Genomic DNA, 21,564 nt, shown 5'->3' on the forward strand with positions numbered 1-21,564 from the left:
TTAATTTTTTAAGTACCTAACTTATTTATTATGAGATAAATGAACACATCAAATTATATTTTAATACATTTTATTGTTCATTAAAATCCGTTAATTAATTTTAACTAATAAAAAAATAAATATTTTTAACTTAAAACTCTATTATTTTGTTTATGCATATTTAAACATTTATAGATATATTATATTGAATTTTTTAGAGGAAGTTACGCTTTTAAATTAAATTAAACAAGCTACCCAATAGATCTGTAATTAGAAATAATTTTTAACTGTTCAATTTAAACAAAATTATAGAATTTGGGATTTTTTCTATTCTTCTTCGAAAATTATTTTGATAATAAAAATTTTAGCGATTATAATAAATCAAATGTCCACATTCAGGATTAATATTCATGAAATGCGTATTATGCATATTATTCTATATTTTCCAAATCATTTATTCGGTAAAGTCTTTAATAACTATTGATTAATTTTAAAATGTAAATTTAAATTAAATGAGGATTATAAATCATCATTACATAATATTATTGGTAATAATAAAATAATTATAATTATAAAATCAATGAGCATTGAGTACATAGAAATAAATAGTTTTAGATTTTAGATTAAATTAAATTAATCTAGTCTTTTTAGAAATCCTATGTTTCAGTAAATGAATAGAATCATTTCATTGCTTTATTTTTTATATTAACAGATTTTCAATACATTTGTATAAAATTGTATATTTTCTTGTATAATTTATCATTTAAATATATTTCATAATTTGTTTTTGATTTAACAGACAACCTATTTTTTTGTTAAATAATTTTTTTTGTAAATTATAATAATAACATATTATAGTAAAATTATCAAATATCATAATAATATTACAATATTTTTCAAATTGTTAGGTAAAGACTTAAGACCCAAACAAATGTAGGTGTTCGTACACACGAGCGCGTTCGTGCGATCGTGCATGTGTAATATTATTTACTTTAATATTTTAGGTAAACATGTACATTAATCTATGAATGCGTGAAAACAAAATACACAATAAGTTTATATAGACACACAGTATACGTATTTTTAGTTTAATAAAAATAACACAATGTAACATTAAAATGTTGTGTGCTTCTATTCGTATGTTTTAGTTAAGTGTATAATAATTTATTGAAACATTTTCAGTTTCATTGAATATTTTACTTTGACAACTAATTTACAAAATAGATATAATAATTTACGCATATAATCGTGGAGACTAGAGTCACATTAAAATTATAACGGTAATTCGGAATTACAGAACAATTTATTTTATGAAGCATTATCATTTCATTTACTATTACAGATACCATGAATTCTAAATTATTCTGGTTAAATATTACTAATCTTCATTATTTTTGTTTTAACAAATTTTGTAATGGAAATGCTATATTAAAATTAATATTTCAGTTATATTACATAGAAATTATTTCGAGTGCCGAAACATAATTTATATACGCCTACGTCCTAGTCAACACATATCTCTTAATGTTTCGCTCAGTCAGTTAAATATATTTTTATATATTTCTTACTTTAACTCTCTTGAAATTGGAACAATTTTTCTATGTCTTATTTGACATACAGTTTGCTAAATAATATTATATGTGATCGAAATGTTTCAAAATGAAATGACAATTTTAAAATGTGACGGCATACTATCACCTCAGTGACCAATTAAGTTATATATTTCTTGGGTGGATTTTCCATTTAAAAATCTAATCATAATATTATTATTACCACAACATTTCTAGATCTCACGGATTCCATTTTTATATTTAATGATTTTCCGATTTTAAATTAATTATTATTTAGTTTACGCTGGTCAGCAATTAATTTCTATACCATTTAGAAAAATCAAATTCCTTTTAAATACAATCCTACCGGTATTTTCATTATTTTAATATATATAATATAGATTCTCCACGTGCTACTCTTAAATACGAATCATACCCGCTAAATTAACAAGTTTATGTGAATATCACGCACGTACATGTATTTCTACGCTGTCTCTATCGACCTGAAATTATATAACATATATCAAATAATGGCTGAGATGAAATGTTGTTAAATTTTAGCAACCAAAAATGTATGAAAAAAATAAAAAAAAAAAAATATATATATACACACACACACACACACAAATGCTAACTCTATTATACGCAGTCAGCCTCTTTATCATACATGTAACGTATACGGTAAATTATTTATTTTTGCATACACGTAGTATTACATTATAATAATATACATAGTACATACTATTATACTATACACAACGTTCCTATTACATTTTGCATTGAATAAAAATTAATGTCACACGTGAAATAATTTTTCACTAGTTATACTTATATGTGATACCTCACTATTTATGAGTCGGAGTCGATAAATCACATTGTTATTTATTTAAACGAAAATGAGTGACAAGCGTTACCCACACACCATCGTTGGTGGTAGATATAATGCTTCTTCGTTAAATTAGATTCAAGCGAGCTGGAAACAATTATTATTCGTGATCACGGTGGAGGCGGTTTGTGTTCAATTTTTCATATAGTGAGGTGTCAGCATTTAAAAAAAATAAAAAAAATACCTACATGTCTCTTCGCGTGACGCACACGGTTGTATTATTAACAATTACATTTTTATCTTTATATATTTCAACAGTTAAACCTCGATATGCTATTTTTATTCACTGAATTTTACATTTTTTTGCCACCAAAACTTAGTGGTTCGTTACAATTGTGTGTGAAATTTGAACTAAATTATTATAACGTTAAAATATTGAATTCTGCAAGGTTTTATTGAAAAAAAACCATTGTTATATTGATATATGTGCATAAATACCGACCGTCCTTATCGGAATCGCACATCGACTGACCAATGACGGTCAACAATTTAAAACACTTTTTTAGGATACTATACGATAATCGATAACACTTAGCTACCTATTCAAATGCTTCGGTTATTAACGGACGTACGTACATACGTATATTATATATATATATAGGAATAGTGAGTGAGAGGGAGCTAATTGATTGGCGATTTGAGTGCATAATATACGCAGCAGACTTAGTGAAACAATATTGCTGTCCGGAGGACCTCTTTCTCTCTACCTTCAACTCCACACGTACATTTCCCATCACCCCCTCCCCACAATACATCCTCATAATATGTTCGTGTATATATATATGTATATATATTCAAACAGAACAAGCGGGTCCATTAATTTCCTGGTGAATTCAATTTCGGACCCTCGATACATACATATATTACATTTATCCACGAGCTCGGGCCCGGCTGCACACAAATAACAATAATACACCGCACTCGCGTGGTTCTAAACCGCACTTCACCGACGCACGGTCGACGGTCGTTTCTCGTTTAACTTTGTGCCACCGTAGTAGTAGTTGTAGTAATATTATTATGCGCTCCCGGACTAACGTGGCCAGGAAATTGGTCGCGGTAGCAGAGGAGGATAGACGTAGATAGCGTCCGCGATACGCGTACCTCGGGGACGTTTTAAGATTATGCGGCTTATCGATGCGCGACGTGCATTAAGCCTCAGCATAGCAGTGCGTGTGTATGCGTATATGTGCGCATGTGCGCGCATGTATGTGCAGTGTGCGTATCAAATGCTCTTCCCAGGATTTATGGTCATGACTCTCACAGTTATCGTCGCATTTCACCGTCTGCCAAGTACTACGTTATGCTTTTATATCTTTGCCTTCTTCTTGTGTTCATTAAAAAACATTATCGCATCAATAACATTCGTTTGCAATATCTATCCCAATCGTTATGAGATTTTTTTTTTTTGTACCTCACCAAAGTTTTCTCAATCGTTTTGAATCTGGTTTCCATATTTCTATGTTCTCCGCAGTAATTCCTCAGATACACGTCCGACACATATTATCTTACTATTCTTCGTGACTATTAAAGCACAGCTTTTCCACATAAACTTCTCAGTTCCTCATTTGTTTTAATTTCAAATATGTCTTCCACATTTTTTTATTCAAAAAATTGTTCACGGTATTTTTCTTTTAAAAAACATCCGATTTTTTTTTTTTTTTTATCTGTTCCAGTAGTTTCCCAATAGTATAGTTGCACGCGAATAGCCTAACTTACCACCCAACTGTGTATGTGTATGGATACGGAAACGCGCGCATGCGTATAAGTATGTTATCTAGTTCTAGTAAATATATTTTCGCGCCCTAGTGCAATAAATGAAAAAAAGCTTGATGCAATAGGTGGGAAGGATGCGGGTAGTCGTGCGCATAATAAGTTATGCTATTTGAAACCAGCAAAGAAGTTTTTTCTCGTCTATTTGTCAATGTCCCGGCGGCGGTGGAACTGGAGCAGTTGACAAAAATAGTGTTTATATCTCAAGAGCGACGACGTGTTTACGGTTATATTATTTCGGACGATGATATACTATACGCATATTATATTCATACACGAACGCAAATGCCGAAAAGTCAAGCCAAATAAAACGCTCCGCTTGCTGAATGAATATGGGTAGTATACCGTCTATAAGTACGTTTTTAGTTTATATCATGTATATATCGTTCGTGCGTTATACCTCTATACGGGTACTCGAATATGTATACATAAACAGGGTAATTTACATAGCATGCTCACCTCTATTTTCAGTTTTTAATAATTCGGTTATTCATTTAGTTTATTCTTAATTAAAGGAGATTTTTTTAACTGTAAATAATTTAACAGATAATTTTCTTGAAACATTTAACGCATCAAAATTTAAATTTAGACAAGAATTCTTAAAGGTTTTTAACTTGGCTTACTAAGGATAATACGTTTGGAAGATAATATGGGGGCTATTATAATTTGGAAATTTTATTAAGTATTTATTATTTATCAATTAATATATTGTAAATTTTCAAAAATTGCCTAGTTTAATAAATATTATTTCCAATCTTAGATATATATTATATTTTATTTCTTGTAAAATCATTTTTAAGGACTATTATTGTGAATATAAGATTTAATAAATAAAAAAATCATACATTTTATACGTATTATTTTAATTTTAGAATTGAGTATATCAAAATCTTTAAAAAAAAAAAAAAAAAATTATTTGCTATATAATTTAAAGTAAATATGTAAGTTTCTGTTTAAAAAAAAAAAACACAGAATTTTGTAAAGCAACAGGGCATTACTTAAATATTAATAAAAACCATAACAATTTAAAAATAAGTATAGTATTTAAGTATATTTAAAAATTCAAAAATCAGAATTTAAATAAATTTGTTATTCAATGAAAAAAAATTGTGGCGAGCATGCTTCTTGTTGATCACTCTGTAGACGCATATAATATAAATAAACAGTTTTTTCACAAAACTAACGCGTCACATTAATATCACCTATACGTTTATTCGCCGACAAAGAAAAAATTCACGTTCGGCATAAAAAAAAAAAAAACCATGTAAACAACTAGAGACGACAAATAGGAAAAGGTCTTCTGCTTTTGAGACTTTTTTCATCAAATATTATCAGATTATCTAAAATGTTAAATAATATGATATTACGATATTAGTTGCAAACCTTGATTTTATTAATTAATATGTGATATGATTACTCTTCTGGCCGTGATTTTATTTATATGACCAACTCAGTCATACTTTTTTAAAAAAAAAAATTTTATTCAGCTCTTACCATTCGAATAATTAGCAATATTTTAACCTTTTGATACGTAAAGTCTTCCAACATTTTCAGCCGGCAGTCGGTAACTATGTTTGATCATTATTTCACAATGTTAGTAATAATCATGCTTCTATCAGTGTGATTCGGTTAACCAAACTATTACGACTTCTTCACCGCAGACGTGTTTTTTATCATTTTACTGATTTGGATGTGCGTGCTATCATGCTCCTTGAGCTGCTTCGTCGTTGTTTTTCGGTAGACATTATTCCTATTTGTTGTGACGCTTTTGTTCAAGTTCATTATCAAGTTCACGAAAGAATTTTAACTAAAGTTAAACTTAACTTAACCGATTTCGTGGTATTATACGTAACAGTTATGTACAAGTAATCAGATTGGTCAGTACAGTGTTGTAGAGCTCGTATATGCGAGTGCTCGTCATCACCCATGCAATCTCGTATTCCAATTCTGGAAGTTAGCAGCTCAGTCTAGGAATCGTCCAATCATTACGATTTTTCACCAACGCAGTGTTTTCCATTTCCGCTTTTAATTGTTATATACATATATAAACATACATTTATATGTATATAGTTGTTCATCTATATACATACATTTTTTACTTGTTTTTTCAATGCTCTATATGTAACATAAATTGAAGTCAAATTTTATTGATAACTTTATTTTGTTAGTCCGACTCATGAAGATCCCAAGAATTATTTGTTTGGCAGAAACCATTTTTATAGGTCTGTTGGAGAAATAAACAAATTTAATAATCAATCTCAAAGATTAGACTTGTTAAATACATAACAGGTAGGTTCTAAACTTACATCCAAGTTCTTAAAATTGGTGTATCAAAATGTTTCGCAAAACTACGAATAAAACGATCATCACTAACTTTATTTTCGTTATATTTACAATTGCTTCGTTCAATTAAATTCGACTTTAAATGTTTTCCGGTTTTATAAGGTGTGTTCTCATAATAATCATAAAAAGAAACTTTTTTTATGCAGTTCTCGAAAAATGGAAATAGTATACAAAAACCTAACCAAGTATCTTCGCCAAATTGTATTGTCAGATTTGAGGAAATTACTAATGGTTTTATTGTGATCTTAACTTGTTAAAAACTCAACAATATAATTAGAATAAGTAAATTATTGAAATAATTCATGAAACACAAATTTATTTACTTTATTTAAAAATATAGAAATATGAAATATATAGATATTCGTGTAATTACATACGGTTTTTGAAATAAAGTGTACACGTATTCCCTGATGTAGTAACAGTCAATTTATATACAATGATATGTTTTGAATTTCCGCGTACATTTATAATCGATGTCCAAAATAACCTTCATCACATTATACAACGTGTCTAATGATTGTTTTATCACTGTATTTATATCGAAACAATTACACGAACATGTGCATAACTATAAACTAACAAATTATACAATAATTGTCAACACCATATTGAGCAAATTATTCAGTCTAAGTATATTAAACTGACATAAATCTTGATTTACTAACAAGTTGTAACTTTAACTTTAATATATAGGTACATTTGTACAGATAATTTAAGATAACAAATGTTTTTATACTTAATTTAAAATTAAAAATGATAATTTACTAGACAATATAAACTATAAAATACATTTTAGGTAACTGTCATTCAAAATTTAAATTACTATTATACATTATCAAATTACTAAATAAGTGATATATTTTTTATTTTCATAATTTTTCTTATTTAGTAAACAACAATTTTTTCCTCGGATTCATAACTATGATATTTAATTATATAATATACGAACAGCAAATTATTTAATTTAATACAAAGCTTTTATCGCTTATTAAATTTGTAAAACTACATTTTTATTTTCACTCAAGCCCGAGGTTAATACTGTAACTGGTATTATTTTATTTTACTTTTTTACAAAACTCGTTAATAACGTTAAACAAATTATTCTGCAGCTGTTGTTGCAATTAAAATTTATCAAAACATGTATTATTTTGTTAGTAAAATTATAAGATAAACAACTGTTATGTTAAATTATTACTCATACTAAATAAGCTACTACTAAATACTATTTAAGTACAACAAGTATTTAATTTAAATTGCATCGATATTAAAATGCATGAGAAATGAAATTACATCTCAAATTAGAAGTTAGAATAAAATGTCTTAAGTTTTTATGGTTTTATAAAGATGACGTCGAAAATTAATAAGTTCGTATATTATTCAAATTACTCACACTTATATCATGTTTACCCATACTTATAAGTATACAAAGTATTTCCATATAAATAGCAGTTTGGGTAGTACTCCTGAGTGATAGTTATAAATTATCATTGTTTGCAGTATTATACAAGTACCTATACATGTGTCATGTTTGCATACTAAATAACTTGACTAAAGTACCTTTTAGAAATTGCAAAACAGTTAATAGAATTTAAATATCTTGTGATAAATGTAAATGTGATATTAAAGTGTAATACATTTTAAATTTAAATTTATAACTGAATTGAGAATATAAAGGATCTCGAAAAAAAATAAAATAAATAAATAAATAAATATCATAGAAGAGGAGTGGTTTGAACAAATACACAATGGGTGGTTTACACTAAAACTCCATGACGCCGAAATATTAACCAACAATGAAGAACAATATTTATTATATGCATAAAGATAATTTCTCTGAGTTACATTCTAATATCGATTTGAATGTTCTTATCGTGTACTCCAATGTATAGATATTAAAGGCATTTCATTAAAAATAAAAACTGTAATTATTCTTATTGCTAAACGTCGATATAAAATATAAAAGTATATTTATATATACATAAATATGTTTGAAGGCTTTATATAAATATTATTTTGAGATAATAGTATTTTGTGAAATATATCAACAGTTGAGATATGTAAGAATTTTATAATGGTATTAAAAAAAAAAAAATATTTAAATAAATTGGATCATATTATCTACAATTTTTAATCAGAACGCAGTTTTTGTACTGAACAATACCTATATAATATTGTATATTGTTAATTCTTACTTTCTAAAGTAAAACTTTTTTTAGAAGTAATAAGTTATTCAAAAGTTTTAAGAAAAATACCTTTAATCCATTGAAAAAATATATTGATTGTGTTTTTCAAGGTTTCAAATTTAATAATTTAAAAAAAATTAATACAACATGCAATTTTATTTTTATTTTTGTTCAATAGATTCTTACATTGTCTTTATTTATAGTATTGTTTTTAATTTTAACAATATTCATTTTTCTTTAACTTAAATGTTTTGTTTGAATTGTTTTTACTCTATATATCTTTTCAATTGTTATGTATAGATTATAGAATTAAGTTTGAATGTAGGGAGACTATTTATAATAATTATGATGTATTTTTTTTAATTTAAAAGATTTTTTATTTTGTTAAACTTTTAATTCTAAGATTGCCATTTAATTAAAATTTAAATTATTTCAATATTTATTATTTTATATGTGAAATGAATGCTACTGAGTAGGTAGTTTAAATTTTCAATATCATTATTGTCACTACATTTAATCACACAAATACATTAATCAGTAACATTGTATCTGATCTCTTTACAATCAACCAATAATCAAAAATTTTAGTTGTATATGTATTTAAACTCCAAACGTATAGTGTTAAGTACAAAGTTTTGAAGTGATGTTGTTTTTTTTAAAGTCACAATATCAAAAATTTATAATGAAATAACTTTTAATTAATGTATTATTTCTTTATGTACTTATACAGGTTTTATACGGTACATTATTTCTTTTACAAAAAAATGTATAATATAATTTTAGGTAAATACTAATTATTTATTTAATAAATGCAGTACATATTACATAGATAATAAACACAGATACTTAGGTGGTATTTAATAAAAAATATGAATAATTATCGTAGATATAATATTATATTATAAATTATAGTATATACTAAAGAATACTAATTAAGACAATTTAATAGAAAGACCAAACACAGAAATAAAGATTAAATAATTAACGGGTAAAAAAATAATTTTGTAACTATAGCACAAAATTCACTAAGATAGATACTTAAATACCAAATGTTATACAATAGTGTGAGCAAATTAACTACATCTCAACGAAATAAAACATATAGGTCAAGTTAATTTGCCAAATGAATACATTTACAACTACAGTTTAACAAAATATGTAGTACGATAAAGAAAAAAAAAATCTACAAAATAAAAGAAGGACAAAAGAAACGTTTGCTAAGCAAATTTAGCACATGTTCGCAGAAAATAAATTAAATTTGGCTTATATAATAGTGTAAAATGTATTTGGCTTTTTAAATGAGTTCTTAAACGATAAGTAAAAAAACTGTCTCATATATTATATTTCGCCTTTACAAAGCTTCTAGTCAACATAAATAAATCATAATTAATCAAATCAGATCAATCAAAATTCTTCAAAAAAAGTATTTACTATATTTTCCGGAAAAATAATAATTAAACAACGCCTTGGATAACCAAAATTATAAACTTACTTCAGTTTTTAAATCAACTACAGATATCATTCATAATATTCGATGCGTGTACACTATTGAATTGTTGTTTATTACTATTTTTAATTTAAATTTTATTTCAAAAATGTGGTGGTGGTAAAAAATAGCATGCGTTTAATAAACTTAAACGACTCTCAATAAAATTTTTGATTTTTATTGAATTATTATATTAATAGATAAAATAAGTAGAAGTACACATCTATTATTTAATAAATGATCCAATGATAAACTAGAATGGCAGACATATTAAAAATATTATGTTATGGGTTATTACGATTAGAACAATTATAAAATAGCTAATATGAAAATGTTCTTAAATGCTTAATAGCTGTAAATATTTTTTTGAAAATCTCATTCTGTTATCTAATCTAACCACAAATATATAAATTACTTGACACGTGGTTTTTATTTTAAAAACTAAGATTTAAAACTTGGAGCACGTAACCCAGTAAAGGTTTGCAACCCATTGTATCTATATACAATTATTAATAATATTTAAACGAGCATCTTCCATAATGATATATTGCTTATCTGCATTACTTACCGTGTTACGATAACAGGAAAAAAAGCATATGTATTAATCGTAATAAGTATCTATATAGATCAGATTCTTGAAACAAACACCACAACATAGCCATACCGGACAGCATATCGAGTACACACAATTTATGATAGTCGATTCTAGATTTTAAACGTGATCTCGGTCAATAGACAGTAAATAAATAAAAACTCACCTGGTCCACTCGTTGCACTGAAGGAAGCCAGAGAACGGGGATCCTGTATTTAGTGGCAGTTAGCGCGGGGATCGATCCCACCGGTTCAGGTATAAGCAGCAGACACGCAACGATCGTCTTGTTCGCCCACAGATCAAGCACAGCTTCCAAAGCACCTGTGCTGAATTTGTTGGCCGGCATCTCGGCGTATAGTACCCGCACTGACGGCGGCATCGCTCTGTCCATAGTCCTGGGTAGCAGCGAACCCTGGTCATGGCCATGGATCACCGAAACGTATACGTGATTGCTATGCACGCAACGAATTTTAAGAAACAAAAAAAAAAATCCAAAAAGTCGATTAATTGAAATGCCACTCACGATTTTCATATGATGATTATATTATCATAAAAAATACGGACGATGTAATTTCATTATCAAAAATGTTAAGAAAATTAATTTCCGACGAAATGTACAAAATGCGTCTAAATAACTAGGAACAAAATAGGTTGCAGAATATTCTAAATTGTGTATAATATTTACCTGTGTGATAAGACGAGCGGCAAAAGCGTAAGCGCTATCAGCAATGTCACGAACCTTAACTTCATTTTCCTGTCAACACGAAAAAAGTCTTGATTAATTATAAATTCTAAATTTTTTTAAAAGATACTATAATAATTATATACAACGGTCAAAGAGGAAATTGGATTATCAAAACAGGAAAAAAACATAAACATGATATATCAACTGATCCGGACATTATGTTATACTTTTGGATCACTATAGAGTAAAACAGATTATTATTACAGCGTTTGCATAAAATATTATCAAATTCTTTATATTTTATCGTACAAAATATTTTCCTTCGGCTATTTTAAACATCAGTGATTATGCTTTAGTATGAATATGAGATACGTTAAAAACATTGAAAAAATAATTAAAAAATCTTAATGTGCGACATAATTTGTATTAACAAGAAATCACATAGAGTTTGATATTAATTATATTTTTATGAATGAGTTTAACTCAATTATATTATATTTTTGTGAAACTAAATATTCAATTTATTTTTAGTTAACATTAATTTCAGTCTATATTGTAAGCAATATTATATCATTTTGATAGTTCAGAAAATATATGATTTTTTATAACATTACTTTAAATGTTCACATGTTATAAAATCGATTTACAAACTTTAATATACCCTTAGGAAATTCTAGAAGAAAAGATAATAAACATGATATCCAGTTCTGAGCATACACGAATGATATGTCAGTGCAGTACGTATGACTCATAATAGTCATAACCAGATTATAACTGTAGAGCTGTGGCTGTACACTAATACATACGAACAATCGATCGTGGTATAACGGTGATTTATGTTTTATTTATTCATATACATTCCACATATATCGGGAAAAATATAAATAATAATATATATATATATCTAATTCGTGTAACATTGATATGTCATACTTGTTAGTTTGCCAGAGAAAGAAAATAATATAAATGAAATAAAGCTGTAATAAAATCCGTCACATATCTGGTGTCCCTTGAGTCTATAATACGGTGCCTGTCTGTCTTTGATTGATATTGCACCGAACACCAAAGAATAGAACAGGTACCTAGTTATTCAAACATTCAGTTTTATATAGGTTGTGTATATTACCAAAATTCTAGAAATAACGGTGAACATTCGAATAACGTAGTTGTATTTTTTTTTTTTCTATTGAATGATCCATCTATTTTGAAATGCTTAAAATACTCCTCTGCGAGTTCAGTAACTTTAATACAATGTTTTGGAAAAAAATGAATCCTCTAGCGTACAATAATATTATTTTATCTATTTTTTTGATAACACAATATCTCAATGAAAGATAAAAAATGCATGATCAAATTAAATAAAATGTAAATAATTAAAAAAGGTGCACATCAATACATTTTTAAACAAACTCGATGTATTTCATTTAACTTTTATTTAAATAAATTAGTTTTTTATTATATTGTTATTATTTTATAAAAACAAATAGGATATTAAACCTTAAAAATCTATAGGTTTGATAATAATATTTAAAAAAATTAATACTATAAGACCTTAAACCTAGATAAAATACAAAAAAAGAATATTGATTAATGAGTGTTAGGTTAACTAAGTACGAACTAAGTCTAAATGTTTTCAAAATTCATTAAAACCATGGAAATTTTCAAATTAAATTGTACTTAAATATTCATGATATTTTAACTTTGATATCTAAGACTTAAAAACGTAATACAAGATTATTTGTAAGTTTTTTATCAGAATTAAAAATAAAGGTTTTATGTAAAGCCACATACATTTTTTAAGTTAAAATGTTGTCAAAACACTCAAAACCAGATATTTAAAAGTATAATAACGATTCATCCACTAACGATTTGAGCTATTATATTGTAATAAAAACATAAGTCACGTGAACTTGAAACGTTTCACCATTATGTATATTATTATTACTTATACGCAATGAAATGTCCAAATAATTTAGACTAATTTTAACTTATGTATACTACAATTCTATATGGTTATTGGCTTTATAAAGCTAATAATAAAAATACAACCATACGGTTTTATAATAATATAATGTATAGTGTATACTATATTTTTTTCAAAAATTAGCTTAATATACCGTATTACTAGTAGGACAAAAAATATAAAATATACTTAAAAATTTAGACATACATGCAAGAAACACCCATAATCAATCATTTTTTGTGTAACATGATTAATCATTGAAATTACATTTTACGTATCAATCACAGTGATTAACTAAATGAAAAGGTAAACTTAAAACCATATCGGTATACAGAAGAGCAATTTTCACGGTTTTTCACTTTTATTTTAACTGTATTAGTTAAAAATTAAAAAAAAACTATTTTAAAAGAGCAATCACAAAATTTTTGTTTTCTTATTATGACTACAATTTTTTTAATAAAAAATTTGCATAAAGCCAATTCGTTAAGTGTTTTAACGATTGTATTTACTTATAGCAAAAACATATTACCGTATAACCTAAATCGTAAAATAATGTACAACTTTTGCTTTAAAACTTTACTTAATTTTCAACTTTACTGACAAAACCTATCACGAACCCTTTCAAGAAAAATCCCCAAAAGGTGTCTTACATCATTTAAAAAATTCAAAAATCAACAAATTTGAAACCAATTATAGTTTGAAAATGCCTCTGTGTTGTTTACAATATTAAACATACTATAAAATAACAAACTAATTATCAAATCTAATTTATTCTATGATAATAAACACTAACGAACAATACTTAAATTTACTTATAATCACAAATAAAAACTTCTGATTCTTAGAAATTAAGAAAAAAAATAAAAACCACAAGAGGTACATTGTATTTTTATTTTTTTTTTGTTTAAATTTTAGACCCTTTATTATTTCAAAAATAATACTAAAGTTTAAATCAATTTTAAACTTTTTAAAGTTTCATCACAATATATGAGTTATCTATAGGAAGTTATTTATAATATTTGTAATCGAGTTATAAAATTGGAAACAACAGTTCCGAGAAATAATTTTTTTTTATCAAGATTTATAATTTTTAAAGTTGTTGATTAAAATGAATTAGTTCAATTAAATGTAGTAAATATTAATTTTGTTATATTCAAAAATATTGAATTGTTTTAAAAGTATATCGGTTTATCCAAACATATAAATACCTAATTTATTAATTATGATTAAAAAATGTACAGTATATTCAAAACAATACAATATATTTTGTTTAAAATTCATTAGTTTTTATTATTATTTTCTTCTTTTTTTTTAAGCCATAAGCTAATGATAACTAATTATATTACAAACGCAAAATATAATTTTACTAGTAAATTTATTTTTATTAAAAAAAAAATGGTATCACAGTGGTTTACCCTTTAAAGTAGGTCATCTAAATATAATAACGACTTACTTCACATATAAAATATGTATCTAATGTACGTAAGTTTATTTTATTTTCAAATTTACCACACCATACAAAAAACTAGGTACTTTAAATTCAGCATTTTATTTTTTTTATTGTTGAAGTGTATACAATAAACACGAATTTATATTTATATTTTATTTATATAATATTCAAATTTCATATTTAGTTATTATATTCGTTTAAATATACACTTAATCATAATTTGATTAAAATTTTTATATTGGTAAAAATAAAATGTATCATATAATTCTTTGAATACAATATCTACCCAACATAAATGTTATTAAAATATAGATGGTTAAAATAAAAACAAGCTATATTCGTATAATATATAACTGTATTATAATTATGTATATGAGGAGAACTCTTTTTAAAATAAACTTTCTATTTATAAAATGGTAGAACTATAAATGCGTTATACAACAACAAAGGTATAAAGAAATGTTTTGAAAAAAAACCATACAATATTCCATAGTAGAGTAATAATTATGATAGATTTTAAGATTTACAGTACGTTATTCACAATTTCAAATTTTTATCTCATAACTCTTTAGTACTTTGATTACTAAGATTTATGGTATATTTAGTTAAACACAAGTTGTCATTAAACTCAAAAATATTTAAATAAATTGAATAAAAAGCCATTTTCAAATCTTCAAAGAAAATTTTCATTTTCCCACGTATTGGTATTGTGTTTTGTTTACTTCTATAGAATGTATAATGGTAAAAATATCAGAAACTTTAAGTTCACAACTTTTTAGAGGTTTTTGAACGAACTGAAATAATATCACTTAAAAACATACATACACCAACCACGAAATTCAAAATCGATAAAACATAATATCATATCTGTACTTTGAGAGAATATTCTTATTTTATATGCATATTTCTTTATTTTTTTTAAAGTTGTCTCTAAACTCTTTTATGTTATTATTATTTATGTTGCGTTAAGGTTGAGCAAAACGATATCGTCGTATCCATACAGTTAATTTTGACGTGGTTACCTTTGTCCACCAATCGCATTTATCCAGCACAACTACTATAAATACATATAAAGCTTACACGATAACTTAGTAACACATAATATATATACTTATTTATAAATACTGAAATAGGATAAAACCATAAGGATTATAGTTGAAGGATCCGAATTCGGCACGAATCAGGGCTTAAATCGACTTTACCAATCCTCTAAAGAATTTTTCTTTTTGTAACCTTTATGTTTATTCTTGTTGGAACATAATGTATATTTTAAAAAACATGTAAAAATTATTATTAAAAACAGCTTTAAGTTATAATTCTGATGGTATGATAGCAGGGTTAACAAAGCGATTTATGTTGTTGATGAGCGATAGCTGTTACTATTACAGTATTACATTTTTAAGATATTTTCTCGAAGGAAAATGACATGGGATTAACCCATGTAGTAGTTCTAGGTGTAGCCAAAAAAAAAAATTGTTTTACCCTGTGACCTAACTTAAGGTGATTTTCCATAATATATACCATATAGAGACCAGAGGAATAACTTCGATTTAAGTCATCTGAACAAAAATAGCTAGAGAGTGGTCTCTGGGTATTTGCTTGTTCCATCTTTTTTAAAACATGAAAATATCCAGATTAAAGAAAGAAAATACCAATTTTAGTAATAAGATGTCACTATATCGGCAAAGTAGATTTGTTGCCTCTGTACTCGTGTAATATATTGCATGAATTGGTACTACCTATAATAATATATCTTTTTACTTTCGGTCTGTGATGACTTCAATAATATCCCATACACGAATTTCGCTCATTTATTTTTCAAAGTGCACAAGTACGTCTATATGAGCGTGAAATAATAATTACATATTGTTGTATTACAATATACATGATGGTTGTATGATATTATATACCAAATAAGTATATAATAGGTACCTTCGCTGCCACAATCGATCACTCAGTGAACGTTTGGATTCGGGTGCAAGCGCGTGTCCATTGGCGAATTCAGTCCCTGACACCACCTTGCACTTTCTCCTCTCACACATTTTAGACGACAGCGCATTTTTCGATATTATGTTTTACCGATTGATTTAATAGTGCGCCTCGTATAACACTACGGGGCCTCTGCTAGTTATTGTTTTTGTTTCTAAAGACATAATTTACGATACAAAACTAATATAATGATATTATGTTGTATTACTTATACGAGACAATAGTTATTAATATTATTATTATATCAACAAAAACTATTTCACCCGAAAACAAAGTTTGATGGATCCTATAATGTACACAGTGTATAAGATTATAATAATGAACATAGCATCAGGGTAGTCCCATCTGTCGCGAACTTGTAGCAATCATTGCGGGTCCGATATCTACATTATTTTATACACCACACGAAGATGTCTAAACTTTAAACTCTGTTGTTATTTTAAACAAAATACCTTTACACTGAATAAACTATCTCGGTAAATAACTGGTTAGAGATATAATATATATATTTATATTATTTATATAATAATGTATCAATAAATTTAGTATAATAGTTAATCTGTATTAACTTTTATTTGAAATTTAATTTTTGTAAATTATCACTAATTTTTACGGTTCATTTTTATTTGTGTTACTTTAAAATATGTATTAGATAATTTAGACAATGTTTTAAATGTAAAACCAAATAATATCAATTCAGAGTATTCAATGTGTGTTTAAATCAGTGTTTTTATCAGAAAACGTTTCGATATAACTAATTGTGTCTACAGTTTTATAATCAATAAAGCAACTATATATTATAATATAACCATAAATTAGAATATTGGTTGTTTAAATTTTAAATTGTCAAGAAATTATGTGCTTTTAATTGTCTGATTCTTTTTCTTCCTTTTTTTTTTTTTTTGTTATTACATGAAAGTTAAAAAAATATATACATTAAAGATGCTATTCATTATAATAATAATATACATAAACATCGAATTTAAATAAAATATTAAGGAAAAAAATGTTGATATATTCTATATAAATATTAGATGTATATTATTATATAATTTATTAAGTACACAGCATATTTATTTGATGATTATACTTATTTTATACATATGATAATAATAAATATTTAAGTTTTGTCACCTTACGATCGATAATTTAAATAATTGTTTTTAGGTGTACCTATAGCATATTAAATAAAATAGAACTTAATTAGTTTTTTCTAACTATAAAATAATTATTAATTAATTGTATTACTGTTTAAAAATCTTTACACAGCACTGAATATATAATTGACATTAACGAAAATACGAAACCCTTTGTGACAAATCCTTAATTATCAGCAACATTGAACCTTGCACATATAACTACAATACATTTTAATTAAAAACAAATACTGAAATACTATTAAATTTATATTAAAAATAAATTTTTGTTTTACAACGTTTTTTAATTCATAAATGTATATATTAAACATGCTTGCTCGATCATATTTCGCAAATGTATGTTAGTCGTTTACTATAATTATCTAATAATAGGTACACTAGATAATATTTCGATATTAGTACATATTAAATTTAGTTTTGTTCACTATACTTAGTAAATTATTCAATTTGTATGTAAAACATATTGTTTGAACATAAGTAAATAATAACTTGATATATAGATATGAAATGTTTGAAATATAAACTATTTCCTACTCAAAATAGTCAATTAATTTAAATTTTGATTTTTTGTCAATCTAACTTAATCAAACTAAATATACTCTTATTAAAATGCAAGTTAAAATATATTTTAGTTAATACTTTTCTGTATAATTTATTTCATTAACAAGCTACAGATCTTACCAAAACGAATACAACTCTTAAATTCTTTTCCTAACCTTGCAATAAAATTAATACATTATAGTTATATTAAAATTAAAAAGATTTAACACGGTTAAATTATTATTTATTTAGTTGACTATACATAACTAATTACAAAACAATAATATAATTTTAAGAAAATTATTTTATACTTTTTTAAGTCCATACCTAAAAAAAGTTAGGTTTATGATATTCTAAATAATATAAAATAATTTATAAATTATAACTTAATCATAAATATCTATATAGTTGCATCTTAAAAGAACATTTTTTAAAGCAAATATCCAACATTATTTATAATCCATATAATCTTTAAGTTGAAAAATACCTAAAAAAGACCTCAATCGTATTGCAAAGTCCAATTTTATCAACTAATATGTTTATTGCAAATACTTCCTATAGATTCTACTATACTAATACTTTAATCTATAGAACATCGTGTAGAAATCTCGGAAACTTGAATGTTTAAATGTTACTAATTATGCGTCGGATTAAGAGTTTCATAATTTAAATTATTCATGGACTTTCAAAATGACATTTCTTCTTGTTTAAGTTACGGTTCGTGGAGAAATGATAACCCTAAGTTTTCTGTCTTAAAATATAAAATATACTAAAATTGAATATTTAAATGTTGAATTACGTTCTTATTAATTATAATTTTAAACATTTAAACAATAAACTAAGTTTTGAAAGTAAAACTGTGGATTTAAAATTTGTATCAAAGTTGAATTTGATTTTATATGCATCAATGCATATACATCAATGTTATTGTATGCTAAATAATATATTAATATTGAAAATATTATTCTTTAACCTAATTAAAAATGCATATTTTTGAAAAAGATTTGTTTAATAACCTATAATGCGTATTTATTTCACAATTAAATAGCACTGGATGCTTTATATTTTATATTCAAACGATTAATTTTAAAATTATAAACTATGCAGATTTCTGACGGTTAGTTTTTCAATGCAAATAGTCAAAAAAATTAACTTTGATTTTTAAGTAAAAATATTAAAATTAGTATATTTATTTTTATATTTTGTGAATAAAAGTTATATAGTTATATTCAGTAAATTCATAAATAAAACACGTACTCTTTTAGTATGTATTTAGTAATTACTAATATTTAACAGCGATAAATTATTATACTGGTTAAAATAAGCTACTACTAAAAACAAAATATTTAACTATTTCGCACGTATATTTAAACTTTATAGCAACATTTAGAACGTGACATATACATCAAAAACGTTAAATTACGTTTATTTTCTGAAATTAAGATAAATATGAAATATAGTAGTTTACCGAATAATTCCTTAAATGGCTAGTTCTACATTTTAATAGCAGGTATAAATTTATGGATATTCGTTAAAATGTCCATACTATATGTAACATAATATAAAATATTCTATCCTCAACGATTGATTAGGTAAGTCATAAACGAACATTTACGTGTCACATTCCAAAAACATTGAATAATTTTAGTTTTAATAAAATGCCATGTGACAAAGATATTTTCATATTTATAAATAGTTTTTTTTAATATCTAGACTAATTTTAAACTATTTAATTCTTTATAATCTTTTGAATTTTTTAAATAATTTTTGTAAATATTCATTATAAATGTTATATGTTATTTTTCGTAAATATATTAAAAATATTATATAAGATTCTTCACAAAATGTTCTTATAGCCATCTAAATGTATTGAAAACATGTTTTTTTACAAGCCTTCGAAGTTCAAATTTTGTCAAACTCGTTAAAATCACAAAAATATATAAATTATTTTGTAGTTAAAAAATTATACATTCTCTTTTAATTATTATTGATTGAAAATATATTAATTGGTTTAAGGTTTCTCCCAAGTATTTTATACAAATACCTAATAAACATAAAATTTGCACATTTTTTTTATCGACATTTTTAAATAAAATTCTAACGTAACCCCTAAATAAGTCAAACTCGAAATTAAACTAAAATTATTTTTATTAAAAACTCATCATTAGAACGCGGATCTTATGATATTCAAACATAGGGGCCAGTTAAACTCTCAAACATTTATTACATTCAAGTATTTTAAAATATAACTATTAGTATCACTGCTGATGTCTGTAATCTATACATATATAATTAATCAAACCCCACACAACGTCTTAAAAATAAAAACTGTAAATTAATTTATAAATCACCATTATAAGTGTTTTCACATTCGGCTTACATTGAATATCAACCTTTTAATTCAAGCCATGTCTTCAAATTATATCCCTAATAAGTTCACTCACAGATTTGAGTTGAAAAGAAACTTGGATCTTTACATTAACAAAATAAACGTACAAAATTGTATTACTTCCTCTAAAAGCAGTTTGTTACCAGTGAGTGACTTATCCTATTAAGACATTTACGTTATATACTATAACTCAAAAACTTTAATCACAGGAGCTTGAAACTTTTTACCATTACGTGTATTCTTATTTTCTATTTACATTTAAATCATTAAAGTATTTATATTAATATCAAATTATTTATACGACAAATCTATTTAAATATTGTTCTATAATATACCGGTATTGACTTATTACTAATGAGTTAATAAGTAGTACTGGTAATATTATATTATTATATGATAATCATTATTTTATAATAAACTAATGCAATTTGATTTTGATAAAAAATGTCTACAATCGACTATAGTACGATTAAAATACATTCATAATATAATATAATTCAATTATCATATTAACTCATTTTATATTCAAAATTTTCTAATTAGACTTTTTTTTTTAAAAATTAAATAAACCATTTTAATTAATTAATTCTGATTTGATTTAA

The 21,564-nt window shown here is 25.2% G+C and overlaps 1 protein-coding gene across 1 annotated transcript in view; it reads right to left on the reverse strand.

Moving 5' to 3' along the window:
• The window catches only part of LOC112603364 (glutamate receptor ionotropic, NMDA 3A-like), a 131,115-nt gene that overhangs the window by 75,174 nt on the left and 34,377 nt on the right, over positions 1–21,564 (reverse strand). Inside the window, exons 2-3 of the mRNA XM_025351895.1 lie at positions 11,475–11,543; positions 10,956–11,241 (exon numbers count right to left, since the gene is read on the reverse strand). Coding sequence (XP_025207680.1) covers positions 10,956–11,241; positions 11,475–11,539 — 351 coding nt within the window. The 5' untranslated portion in view covers positions 11,540–11,543. The remainder of the gene's footprint in view (positions 1–10,955; positions 11,242–11,474; positions 11,544–21,564) is intronic.

This window comes from Melanaphis sacchari, unplaced genomic scaffold, assembly GCF_002803265.2.
Source record: "Melanaphis sacchari strain LSU unplaced genomic scaffold, SCAv2.0 Contig0_pilon_pilon, whole genome shotgun sequence".
Classification (NCBI taxonomy): domain Eukaryota; kingdom Metazoa; phylum Arthropoda; class Insecta; order Hemiptera; family Aphididae; genus Melanaphis; species Melanaphis sacchari.